Source organism: Astyanax mexicanus, chromosome 20, assembly GCF_023375975.1.
Source record: "Astyanax mexicanus isolate ESR-SI-001 chromosome 20, AstMex3_surface, whole genome shotgun sequence".
NCBI lineage: Eukaryota > Metazoa > Chordata > Actinopteri > Characiformes > Acestrorhamphidae > Astyanax > Astyanax mexicanus.
Window position 1 is genome coordinate 38324855 of NC_064427.1, and position 14596 is coordinate 38339450.

The 14596-nt window shown below is 39.9% G+C and overlaps 1 protein-coding gene across 1 annotated transcript in view; it reads left to right on the plus strand.

Moving 5' to 3' along the window:
- b3glctb (beta 3-glucosyltransferase b) overlaps positions 1 to 14596 on the plus strand; it is a 102151-nt gene that overhangs the window by 37346 nt on the left and 50209 nt on the right. Inside the window, exons 7-9 of the mRNA XM_049468948.1 lie at positions 6182 to 6318; positions 7505 to 7568; positions 13549 to 13680. Coding sequence (XP_049324905.1) covers positions 6182 to 6318; positions 7505 to 7568; positions 13549 to 13680 — 333 coding nt within the window. The remainder of the gene's footprint in view (positions 1 to 6181; positions 6319 to 7504; positions 7569 to 13548; positions 13681 to 14596) is intronic.

Here is a 14596-nt window from a genome sequence, read left to right on the forward strand (position 1 = left end):
TTACAAACTAGCATACAGACACTCTGGCAGAAGCTGGAAAGAGACCGAATATGTCTGTGAAAGCCAGAAAACGAGAAAGAGAAACTAATCCGCCTGAAAGATTTAGTACACTCTGCAACTGTAGGGGGAGCCCACAAGCACAAAATCTCAATCCTACCTAGTAGAGCTTTAAATAAGTAAAAACAAACCTTTAAGAAATGAAGGTCAGTCAATCTGAAAAATGTTTAAGTATCCTCAGGAAGACCCAGAGTTACCTCTGTTGCACAGGACAAATTCATCAAAGTTACCAGCATCGGAGACTCACAGATAAGAGCACCTAAATGCATCACCTAAATGAGTATTTTGGTTTGTTTAACACTTTTAAGTTACTACATGATTCATTATGTGTTCTTTTATAGTCTGGATTACTCCAGTATTAATTTACAACATAGGAAAAAAAAAAACATTGCATAAGAAGATGTGTCCAAACTTTGACTGGCACTGGTATTGTCACATAGTATAAGGTAATTTAAAGAGTCTATTAACTTACTATCGTAGGTAAAATCTATTGTAATGCTTTATAGCTTCGGCTCTGTTACGTTTTGGCTCATTTCATTGACACAAGTCAAATATAATAGGCCAGCTTATTCAGCTTAATCAGTATGTTTAGTCAAATACATTTGAGAATGTTTTATTCAGTCTCCAAGGTTCTTCTATTACTTTTGTACTTGATTATTGTAAGTCGCTTTGGACAAAAGCTTCTGCAAAATGTAATGTAATGTAGTGTAATGTAATGTAATGTAATTAGGTACATCAGTACTCAGAGAACTTTTTAAAAGGTAATTTGTGCGATGCTATTATATTTAAGTTTAAACAGTAAAATATCATGAGTTACGCTTGCATGCTTTTGTTATCAGTGTGTCTGCTATACCTCAGAGTACAGGTCTCAGCGCAGTGGTTTCGTCTCTGAGTTTCAGCTTATTTCAGGTCAGACCTGTCAGTCTGTCTCGGTATAACCGGGTCAACACCGAGTCAAACACATTTGAGAACCACTGAGGTTGGGCTCAGTTAGGAATTCCGTATTTCTCTTTTGTGTTCTTGACTTTCTTTTCAGTCTTTTCTTTTCTGTACATCACACACACCAGATAAAACTACAGGGAGCAAATATGTGCAAATTCAAATAGCTATTAGGAATCTTATAAATAACCATAAAGTGAAAGGTAAGTTTAACATTTTGTAATGATTCATTCAGACACTGACGTGGTCTCAATTTTTTTCAGAGATGTAATTAACTTCTTTAATTTTGCTATTTATAGGTTTATGTTTGAGTAAAATGAACATTGTTTTTTTATTCTATAAACTACAGACAACATTTCTCCCAAATTCCACATAAAAATATTGTCATTCAGAGCATTTATTTACAGAAAATGAGAAATGGCTGAAATAACAAAAAGATGCAGAGCTTTCAGACCTCAAATAATCACACTTTTCATGCATCTTGGCATCATGTTCTCCTCCACCAGTCTTACACACTGCTTTTGGACAACTTTATGCTGCTTTACTCCTGGTGCAAAAATTCAAGCAGTTCAGTTTGGTGGTTTGATGGTTTGAGATCATCCATCTTCCTCTTGATTATATTCCAGAGGTTTTCAATTTGGTAAAATCAAAGAAACTCATAATTTTTGAGTGGTCTCTTATGTTTTCCATAGCTGTATGTTTTAACTAGTGTCAATTAATATTTAGTCATTACAGGCTGTGTCTGGAACAGATGGAGAAGGAGTAGTGAGACATATTATGTCCCAGAGCTTATCATCAAACGTAATTGCAAATCAGATTTCAATTGTTCTTCAGCTGAATGAAGAGGGGAACTAGAGATATACACTCTTAAAAACAAATGTGCAACAAAAGGTTTGTTGATGGGAAATTTAGAAAGACCGTTTTTGCTTCCCTAAAAGGTAATTTTTGTAGGAAATATGTGAATGTGAAGCTTTAAATTGGTAAAGAACCCTTAAAACAATTTATGTTTATTTTTATATTTTTTATTTTTTTAATTGATCTTGTGCGTACACCCATGTCCTGGACAGATTTCCTCTTGAAAATGTAGAGGAGCTCAGAAGTGAGAGGGTCTCCCTGTCTTAGCACTTACTACAGGATGTAGTATGGTCTTTTTTTATTATTCCAATTTTCGAAATATTGACTCTGTTCCATTTCTAAAATGTGCATCATGATCCGCAATGGTGGGCTTGCATACAGCTTTTTGATTGGACATATAGTTTTCGTAAAAACTTTGTCAATGTCCGATTAAGGATGAATGTACGGTGGCCGAGAAAGCCCAACGCAGTGCAAATTGAAAAGCGCTGCAAAAGCACAAAACACATCCATCAAAATTACAACACAGGCGCAGCAACTAGAAAAACGCGCTGCAACTAGAAAAACGCGCTGCAAATAGAAAAACGCGCTGCAAATAGAACCCCAACACAACGGAAGTGAGTCACAACACAACGGAATTTTCCCGGGGGACCTTAAAAGATACTGTACCAGCTAAGCTGCGTCTTCAGTAACGTCTCGGACTTCACTATGTGTACAAAGGACAATAAGTGGCAAACAAGGCGTTTTGTGAAGCAGAACTTTTAATAATATGCACACAACCGTGGTAATCACAGGTAATAAACATTACTTACTTTTCAGAAGCTTGTTTGCCACTTATTGTCCTTTGTATACAGCTAGTACAGCATCTTTTAAGGTCCCCCGGGAAAATTCCGTTGTGTTGTGACTCACTTCCGTTGTGTTGTGGTTCTATTTGCAGCGCGTTTTTCTATTTGCAGCGCGTTTTTCTTTTTGCAGCGCGTTTTTCTATTTGCTGCGCCTGTGTTGTAATTTTGATGGATGTGTTTTGTGCTTTTGCAGCGCTTTTCAATTTGCACTGCGCTGGGCTTTCTCGGCCACCGTATGAATGGGGAGAAAAATGCACATCCATGTACGTCACCATTTTCGAAATAGCAAATTCTGCATGATTATAGACCTCTATATGTCATAGAAATTTTCCCCATAGGATTGAATGGGCGGCACAACATTCCGTCCCAGACATCAGCTGAATCTGCGCACGACATCCCTTCTCTGCATTGCTCTCCAGCACTGTCTGTGTATGGATGGAGGAGCTGCTGGATAAACCAGCTATTGATCAAAAGTTTAGACGCTTCACACATCAGCCAATGGTCTGTACAGTCTGTACAGAATTTCATAGCAACTATAGCAAAACCTTAGGAACCACTTTGCAACACCATAGCAACACAACACTTTAGTATCAACCTATCAGCCACTTAGCAACACCATAGCAACTGCCACACTGTAAAACATTTTAAGTTGGTTAAACTCAGTAACATAAGTTCCCCTGCTGCCTTAAAAAGCTGAGTTAACTCAACTTGATGAAAACATTTGTATGAACTCAAGATGTTAAGTTAAACAAGTTGTTCAAATACTCATTACTTACTGTTTCAACTTGATGCACTGAGTTAAAACAACTCAAGTGTTTAATTTGTCCTTTTTAAAAAAATGTTCTGTTTAGTCAAATAAACTAACAATTCTGCTTTATTTTAACACACACTTTCAAGTTAGTAAAACTTCAGTAATATTCACACAACTTATTATTTTAAGTTAACCATAAGTATTAGAAACATTTTTAACATTATTATTTAACTGCCAATACTGACAGTATATTGCTGGGGCAGAATAAGAGTAAAGAGTGAACTCTGTAGCTCAAAGCCAGCATACTGTGATCACTACAAACACAACAAAGTTAATGTGCTCTTACACATATATTATATAACTGCACGCCCAGGATCAGGTAGCTTTGTACAACAGACAACACAAAGATGGTAAGTAAGGGAGAGACCACACCCAATATGCAAATATTGGCCTGGCAATCAACGTATATATTATAATTAGTGCACGCCCAGAATAAGGTAGCTTTGGGCAACAGACAACACAAAGATGGTAAGTAAGGGAGCGGCTACACCCAATATGCAGATATATGGTACCAGGAACCAATAGGAAAGCTGCATGAACCAACACTGTAGAAAGAGCTAAAAGTTGGTTGAAATCACATTTTCTCATTGGCTCAACAAACCTTTTTAAGTTTTCCGGTTGAAAACAATGGAGTTGTACTGGCCGGTGAGTTCACTCAACTTAATAACATTAGTTCTTCTGACTAAAACACAGAATTATTTTTTGGAGTGTTGGTGACTCACGCAGCTGAAAGTAATCCCCTTTAGTTTTTTGCTCCTTGTTATTGTTAACTGCTATGCGTCGGTTAAAAAGTGTTTAGCCCAATGTGCCCACGGTTTTAAAGTTGTAAAAAGTACTCCAGTCTTTTCTAACTTGCTGCCTATCACTCTACCGCTCTGCATTTTCAAATCTTCACACTTTCATTTTTTTTAACCAATAACTTAAAAACGTAAGTTGAATAAACTTGGGTAAATTTGAATAACTCACAGGAAGTTAAGACAATATGTTATTTTAAGTTATTTTTATGTAAAACGAAGGAACTTGAGTTCAATATACTAAACTTGTCATGGCAATTGGAATTGAAAAGAACAAATAAGTTCACATAACTTAATGTGGCTGTAATGTTTTACAGTGCAGGGATACCATAGCAAAAGCATCGCAACCACCCACAAATCAGCTCTGCAATCACACTTGCAGTAACTGCAATTTAGGTAACATTTTTCCCTCATTTTTTTGTCTAAACCTGTTTCAGTTTGTTTTAAGCTCTAAGGGTTTTGTCACACAGCAGATAAACATGACCTACATTTCGTATCTGATGTGCAACAATGCAGCTTTTATTTAAAGAATGTTAAGGCTGTTTAATTTATAAAATGGTAAAAATAAAAAAAGTGACAAAATGAACGAAAACCTGTGAAAAACTGTGTATGAGATTCAGCCCAAATGTTTAATTTAGTTAGCTGTGTTGTCAAGAAGGTTTCAATTCAATTCAATTCAATTCAATTTTATTTCTATAGCGCTTTTTACAACAAAGGTTGTCACAAAGCCGCTTTACAGGAAAAACAGGGCCACGCCTCTTATGAGCAGCACCACAGAGATGCCAATTTTATGGTGACACAGTGGCAAAAAAACTCCCTTTAAGAGGAAGAAACCTTGGAAGGAACCAAGACTCAGTCCGAGGAACCCATCCTACTCGGGTTGACCCGCTCAGTACAAACAAACAACAAACAACAAACAAATAACAGAACAAAACAACAGTACAGACAATTAATGTGAACTATGGCTAATATAACAGGTACTAATTTATGAATATAAGAATGTGATGGGCACAAACTATAGAGCTATGGCTAATACAGAAACAGATACTGAGTGTGTTAATGGTAATCAGTGCAGGGCTGCAGAGCCGGAGAACAACACAGCGGGCAGTGGAGAGCCAGGCTGGGAACATCAGGAACAGCATCTCCATACATGTAAAAGAGATAGATAGAGAAAACAGAAAGGAAAGGAAGAGAAAAAAAAAAGGTTTGTTAACTATGAAGACACCAGATCTAATAGATAATACTTAATGGAAGTCACTTAGTTTCTTACTCAAGTTCTTTAAGGAAAGTTCAATCTCAAAACATGTTCTTGGTTGACTGCCAATTAGGGGTGGGCAATATGATATCGCATACAATATATCGTGACACAGAAATATCATGATATTAAAAATCCATATTGTGATAATAGGGCTGTTCTGTCTTAAAAGTAGTCTATTATTTACTGTGAAGCTTTAGGTGTATTTATTGTATAATTGTTTTAGTTTGCAGTTTATATGCATGCACTAAATATTCTGCAATATTATTTGCTGCATTATATTATTTTATGCTATATTATTTATTCTGCCACATTATGATTATGCTGTTATACTATTATACTATATTCCTGAAATGAATGAATTAATTTTCTGTTTTCCTATATCGCCAAGTATATCAGTATATTCACAAAAATACCCTGAAATATCGTGATATTATTTTAGAGCCATATCGCCCACCCCTACTGCCAATGTTTAAGACAAGAGGAAAGAATGTGAATGTGATTTTGCAATTAATTCATTTTCTAACCTCATTGTCCTTTCTTCAGTGAGAATAAATATACAGCCTGTCTTGCTGATTCAAGTTAATGCAAAACACCAGTTTTTAATCAATATGCCCTGTCCTAGCAGGAGTGGTTTCTGGGAAGAGCCCTGTATGATAAAGAAGCGACAATCATCCACCACTACGCTTTCTCAGAAGAGCCGTCTGCTTTCAGCTACCCTGACTTTACTGCTGGCTGGGCCCTCAGCTGCCCTCTGGTTAAGAGGTGAGATTGTTCATGTTCTCTTTATGCTGTAATGATTGGCTGTAAGGATAATTTACACTATGGTAAAACTGATACTGTATATTGACCATTATACCACAGTTAGTTCCGACCCTGCAATGTGATTGGCTGAAAGGCGTTGTATGAGTGCCGTTATCAGCCGGTAATGCACTGTAACCGAAGCTCTCCATGTATTACTCTGTCAAATACAGGTAACCTAGCAACGATGCAGCGCTTACAAACCAAATTCATAAGAAATGCGATATCATTATTCTCCACTGCGAGCAGCTGGACCCATAGAGGCACAGTGCAGAAACGCACTTGGTGCACCTCCTCTGAGGTGTCTTTCAATCAGTCCTCCCACAGCACAGTTCATTCAATCATGTCGATATACTCTTCACTTCTTCAGATCATTTAATCACACCAGGCATCAGGGATGTTTTTTTTTACTCTTTACCTTTTATCTGTGGATTGTGCCACCTTCAGGAGGCTCTTCTTGGATGAAGACAGTATTTATAAATTACTGTGGTTAAAATGATCAGAATTTATTCTAAATGTGTGTCATCCCTCTGGAGGACACATGCCATCTTCCATCCAATAAGCATCTCCCACCTTTCTCCCAGTTTAGCTAGGGCAATTGTCCCACCCATTCAGCTACTACTCAGCTGCACATCCCCATCACTTGTGATGCCACAACACAAGGACGGTAAAGACTAACACACACCTCCTCCGATACATGTGAAGTCATCCCCTGCCTCTTTTCCAACTGCTGCTGATGCAGTATTGCAAGTAGCATCACGGTGCTGATGCTCGGCGGAAAGTGCAGCGATTCGGTTCTGATACATCAGCTCACAGAAGCCTTGTGCTGATCCACATCACCCTAGTAGTGATGTGGGGAGAGCGACCCAGCCTAGATCTAGCCACCCAGAGAGAGCAAGGCCAACTGTGCTCTCTCAGGGCTCTAGCAGCTGATGGCAAGCTGCATGATCGGGATTCGAACCAGCGATCTCCTGATCATAGTGTCTGGAGTGTTATTTACCTGTAAGGTTAAATCTACATTTCAGCATGAACAAAATGTAACCTTCCTTCTTTTATGTGAAGAAATTGCGGCCAAACTTGGTAAAATTATTAATTTATGTAAAAAAAATAAAATAATCTAAATTATATGTGGTTTGCTGTTTTCTTGTAGGCTTGCGGACTATGTGAAGTATGAGCCGCCCAAGTCAGATTTCACCATTGACCTTAAACACGAGGTATGTTGCTCTTGAAAATGGCGGTTTGCATATCTTAAAGCACCTGCGTGATCTAGTACAAAACATTATCCAGTAGTAGTAAAGGTAAAACTGACTGCACTAACCTAAAAATACAAGTAGACCTTCTTCTATTCTGTTGTTTTTATTGTTTTCTGTCTAAGGAAATACAAATTCTGCATTTTAAAGTTTTGCATAGCTTCAGTTTAGTTTGGTCTTGATTGTTAAAGTGAGTGGATCTAAAGAGCTTCTTTGTGGCCTTCAGAAAAAGGAATGTAGATGCAGATAAAGATCGTAGAACTAGTAGAAATCAGCCGACAACATGTCTCTCAAGTTACAAATAGAAATATTGTCTTTTAGAGCATTTATTTGCATAAAATGAGAAATGGCTGAAATAATAAAATAAAAAAGTGCAGAGCTCTCAGACCTCAAATAACGCAAAGAAAACAAGTTCATATTCATAAAGTTTTAAGGTTTTTAATCACAGTTTTTTCATGCATCTTGGCATCATGTTCTCCTCCACCAGTCTTACACACTGCTTTTGGATAACTTTATGCTGCTTTACTCCTGGTGCAAAAATTCAAGCAGTTCAGCTTCAGTTTCATCTTCCTCTTGATTACATTCCAGAGGTTTTCAGTTTTGTAAAATCAAAGAAACTCATCATTTTGAAGTGTTCTTATTTTTTTCCAGAGCTGTATATAAAAGTGAACAGTATTTTAGCCAGACATGCAGTCAACGACCAATCAGTGCTTTAATGACTGTGACACAGTGTGAAATGACTGATGTAGGTCTAAGATTAACTACAAAGGGTACAGTTGTTTTGTTAAGCTATTATATTATCATTATGTCAGTGGCATTTCAATTATCTTAAAATGTCAATAATATTGTTTATCACAATAATTTCAGGGATGATTTATCGTCCCAAAACTTTTTTTTTATTGTGACATGCCTATTGTATAGTCAACATGTTATCTGGTCCTAAAATTGACATTAAATCATTGTACATGATAAGTTATGCCTGATTAGAAGATATATAGTAGAACGAGTCACATTTCTGCTTCAGTTCTGGATGGGTTTTTTTTTCCCTCTCTTGTACTATCATCATCCCTGTGATTTCGAAAAAATGACCCAGCTGCAGATAATGCCTCTTTCTCCTCAGCACCTTCATATTTTTCCCCATTACCAGCCATCCCATTTTACCTTCTGCTGCACACTTGCATACAGTCATCTGCTCTGACACTGATGTAAGAAAATGTCACCAGTGGGGAGTCTGTGTGTAATGAGATACTCTCTCTCAGGAAAAAATAAGTTTGTCTGTTCCTATGAGGAGTCATAGTGCTCCACTTCTCGTTTTCATTTGCTTTATTGATGCTGGGTTTTGAGAGGCTGTTCTAAACTCTCTGGTCCACGGATGGCGCCACACCTTTAACAATAATGAATCCTGTAACAATTACTATTTTTCTCAATTTTGTCCCAGAGCCAAAGGATCAAAAGAGAAATGTGCAGAGTTTTGTTCAGCGTTTAGACTTTGGGTTTAGTAAAACTTTTGTCAAATAGCCCGCCTCCATTTAACCCCAGCATTCCAAAATACAGACATTTTAGCTGATGCTCCCAATAGACTTGCAATGCTAGTGATAGGGGCATAGCATTACCCACTAAAATAAATAGTTAATTTTAACTTAACAGGAAATGGCTGAAATAACAAAAAAGTACAGAGCTTTCAGACCTCAAATAATGCAAAGAAATTAAGTTCAAGAGTTTTAAGAGTTCAGAAATAATCAATATTTGGTGGAATAACCCTGGTTGGTTTTCAATCACAGTTTTTTTCATGCATCTTGGCATCATGTTCTCCTCCACCAGTCTTACACACTGCTTTTGAATAACTTTATGCTGCTTTACTCCTGTTGCAAAAATTCAATTCGGTGAAATCAAAGAAACTCATCATTTTGAAGTGCTCTATTATTTATTTATTTTTTCCAGAGCTGTATATAACAGTGAACAGTATTTTAGCCAGACATACAGTAAATGAACAATCAGTGCTTTAATTACGAAATAAAAAGTTAATTTTACAACATTAACAAGCTCAAAGTAGCTCCACGCTTCAATAGTAGAATTCTGAGAGCCCTGACATTTTAAACCAGGCAATGAAAACTATGAAAGTGCACAGATAGTTTATTAAAGACACTGTTTATACATACAACATCTTACACAATATCTTAGTTCTCTGGGTGCCATTATTCATGAATTAAGTCCTGATAAGTCAATTGATGAACACAAACGAATAGATAGAACAGGGGAACAAATTCATTCAGTGGAAATGCATCAACATCACACTGCTCAACATCACGCTGCTCAACATCACGCTGCTCAACATCACACTGCTCAACACTACACTGCTCAACATTACACTGCTCAACATCACACTGCTCAACACCACGCTGCTCAACATCACACTGCTCAACATCACGCTGCTCAACATCACGCTGCTCAACATCACACTGCTCAACACTACACTGCTCAACATTACACTGCTCAACATCACACTGCTCAACACCACGCTGCTCAACATCACACTGCTCAACATCACGCTGCTCAACATCACGCTGCTCAACATCACGCTGCTCAACATCACGCTGCTCAACATCACACTGCTCAACACTACACTGCTCAACATTACACTGCTCAACATCACACTGCTCAACACCACGCTGCTCAACATCACACTGCTCAACATCACGCTGCTCAACATCACGCTGCTCAACATCACACTGCTCAACACTACACTGCTCAACATTACACTGCTCAACATCACACTGCTCAACACCACGCTGCTCAACATCACGCTGCTCAACATCACACTGCTCAACATCACGCTGCTCAACATCACGCTGCTCAACATCACACTGCTCAACATCACGCTGCTCAACATCACACTGCTCAACATCACACTGCTCAACACCACGCTGCTCAACATCACGCTGCTCAACATCACACTGCTCAACATCACGCTGCTCAACATCACGCTGCTCAACATCACGCTGCTCAACATCACGCTGCTCAACATCACACTGCTCAACATCAAGCTGCTCAACATCACGCTGCTCAACATCAAGCTGCTCAACATCACGCTGCTCAACATCACGCTGCTCAACATCACGCTGCTCAACATCAAGCTGCTCAACATCACGCTGCTCAACATCACGCTGCTCAACATCACGCTGCTCAACATCAAGCTGCTCAACATCAAGCTGCTCAACATCACGCTGCTCAACATCACGCTGCTCAACATTACGCTGCTCAACATCACGCTGCTCAACATCACGCTGCTCAACATCACACTGCTCAACATTACGCTGCTCAACATTACGCTGCTCAACATCACACTGCTCAACATTACGCTGCTCAACATTACGCTGCTCAACATCACACTGCTCAACATCAAGCTGCTCAACATCACGCTGCTCAACATCACACTGCTCAACATCACACTGCTCAACATTACGCTGCTCAACATCACGCTGCACAAGATCACGCTGCTCAACATTACACTGCTCAACATTACACTGCTCAACATCACACTGCTCAACATCACACTGCTCAACATCACGCTGCTCAACATTACGCTGCTCAACATCACGCTGCTCAACATCAAGCTGCTCAACATCAAGCTGCTCAACACTACACTGCTCAACATCACGCTGCTCAACATCACACTGCTCAACATCACGCTGCTCAATATCACACTGCTCAACATCAAGCTGCTCAATATCAAGCTGCTCAACACTACACTGCTCAACATCACGCTGCTCAACATCACGCTGCTCAACATCACTCTGCTCAACATTACGCTGCTCAACATTACGCTGCTCAACATCACGCTGCTCAACATCACGCTGCTCAACATCACGCTGCTCAACATCACGCTGCTCAACATTACACTGCTCAACATCACGCTGCTCAACATCACGCTGCTCAACATTACACTGCTCAACATTACACTGCTCAACATTACACTGCTCAACATCACACTGCTCAACACTACACTGCTCAACATCACACTGCTCAACATTACACTGCTCAACATCACACTGCTCAACACCACACTGCTCAACATTACACTGCTCAACATTACACTGCTCAACATCACACTGCTCAACATTACACTGCTCAACATTACACTGCTCAACACCACACTGCTCAACATCACACTGCTCAACATCACACTGCTCAACACCACACTGCTCAACACCACACTGCTCAACATCACACTGCTCAACACTACGCTGCTCAACATCACGCTGCTCAACATCACGCTGCTCAACATCACGCTGCTCAACATCACGCTGCTCAACATCACACTGCTCAACACCACACTGCTCAACACCACACTGCTCAACATCACACTGCTCAACACTACACTGCTCAACATCACGCTGCTCAACATCACGCTGCTCAACATCACGCTGCTCAACATCACACTGCTCAACATCACACTGCTCAACATCACACTGTTCAACACCACACTGCTCAACATCACGCTGCTCAACATCACTCTGCTCAACATCACGCTGCTCAACATTACGCTGCTCAACATCACGCTGCTCAACATCACTCTGCTCAACATCACGCTGCTCAACATTACGCTGCTCAACATCACGCTGCTCAACATCACGCTGCTCAACATTACACTGCTCAACACCACGCTGCTCAACATTACGCTGCTCAACATCACGCTGCTCAACATTACGCTGCTCAACATCACGCTGCTCAACATCACACTGCTCAACACCACACTGCTCAACATCACACTGCTCAACATTACACTGCTCAACATCACGCTGCTCAACATCACGCTGCTCAACATCACACTGCTCAACACCACACTGCTCAACGTCACACTGCTCAACATTACGCTGCTCAACATCACGCTGCTCAACATCACACTGCTCAACATTACACTGCTCAACAATAAGCTGCTCAACATTACGCTGCTCAACATCACACTGCTCAACATCAAGCTGCTCAACATTACACTGCTCAACATTACGCTGCTCAACATCACACTGCTCAACATCACACTGCTCAACATCACGCTGCTCAACATCACGCTGCTCAACATCACGCTGCTCAACATTACACTGCTCAACATCACGCTGCTCAACATTACGCTGCTCAACATCACGCTGCTCAACATCAAGCTGCTCAACATTACACTGCTCAACATTACGCTGCTCAACATCATACTGCCCAACATCACACTGCTCAACATTACACTGCTCAACATTACACTGCTCAACATTACACTGCTCAACAATAAGCTGCTCAACACTACACTGCTCAACATCACACTGCTCAACCTCACTGAAAGAGTTTTCACCTGTTTAAATGCTTTAATGATCCTCTGTGAAGAAGAAGAATAATCCAAAACGCTTTCTGATGGGAGTTCGCTGTTGTTTTGCAGAATCCAGTCCGGTGCCATTTCCAGCTGCTGTGCTGTGACGTCAGTTAAGCATTAGCTTAAAGTTAGCATTTTTCTGATTACTCCCCTTAAACGATCTCAAAATTCAGAGGATCCAGTGATATTTAGGAGGTAAATGTACACAGAATAAAACGTACAGGGTTCTGAACAGATTTATTCACCACAGAATGTGACAAAAAAAAAAGTTTGTGAAAATTCCCTATTTACTTGAACCGCTTAGACACGGAACCCCAAAGGAACCCCAAATATGGGCATAAACAACATGGTGCCGACTACTAAATGAGGACATGACTTCAGTGGTCTATAGACGTCTTGTAACGCTGTGTGGGGGCGGACCATTATCTTCTGAAAGTGGTGCTTGTGCTCAAATGCTTGTACGTCTATTTATCTCCGGATAAATGCTCTGTTAAATAATGCTCTGTTGTTTGCCCCGTACTTCACTGTGGCCCTGATATTGATAGTTCTTATTGATCTAACCACAGGCCTGTCTGATCATTCCTATAGATTGCTCTGTACATTTGGGAAGAAGGAAGAGGTCCAGCATTGATTAATGTCTGCGAGTTTTGCTCAGAACTGCACGGCTCTCCCAACACCAACCACTGCGCTTCCGCTGTCAACACCTACATCCCCAGCTGTGTAGGTACCCCTTATCCTTATCTGACTGCTTGAGTTCATGATTCATAGAAACTCTGTCAGACTTCTTACTGTAGATGTCAAAAAATCATGGGATAGCAGTGTGTAAGTTGATTGTAAAGTTGATTGTAAAGTGTTTTTTTTTCCTATATTGTAAATGAATACTGAAGTCAACCAGACTATAAAGAAACACATAAGGTGCACCAGATTATAAAGCGCAATTATTTTTAAAGTCAAATGAGTGCTGTATGTTAATCTACACAGATTTCTCTCCTGAAAACTGTTTATTTGAGTGAGTAAAGTGCTTCCATTTATCTACAGTAAGCTTAGATTTCCATATTACCACTAAGGCTAGCCAGACAGCGCTGCACTGAGGAACCCTGAGTGTTCTGGTAACCCAGCGGGATATTAGCTAGTGGATCATCCCACATAGCTTGTTTTAACTTGGTAATCGGGAAGGCTACAGTCTGATATACTCGCCTCTGACTGGCGAAAGAGCTAACTAGCACTTAGCACAGTTAGCAGGTAAAGCGGGTAATGCTAATGCTGCTTTAGCAGTGCTAGCCAGGGTTCGCAGCAAGCTATAAGCCAATAATACCAACCTCAGAACAGCGAAAGAGCTAACTAGCACTTAGCACAGTTAGCAGGTAATGCTAATGCAGCTCCAGCAGTGCTAGCTGGGGTTAGGTGCAGGCTAGAGGCGGAAAATACTAACTTCTGAATGGCAAAAAAACAGCAGTTAGCGAAATACTGCTCCAGCAGTATTCAAATCTCGATGCTGGAGAACTAAACTATAGAACTAAACTATAACGCAGCACTTCAGCAGAGTGGCTTTACCGCTCCTTACAACCTGACTGGTACAATTCATACATAAGGCGCACTGACGATTTTTTTTGCGAAAATTAAAGGATTTTAAATG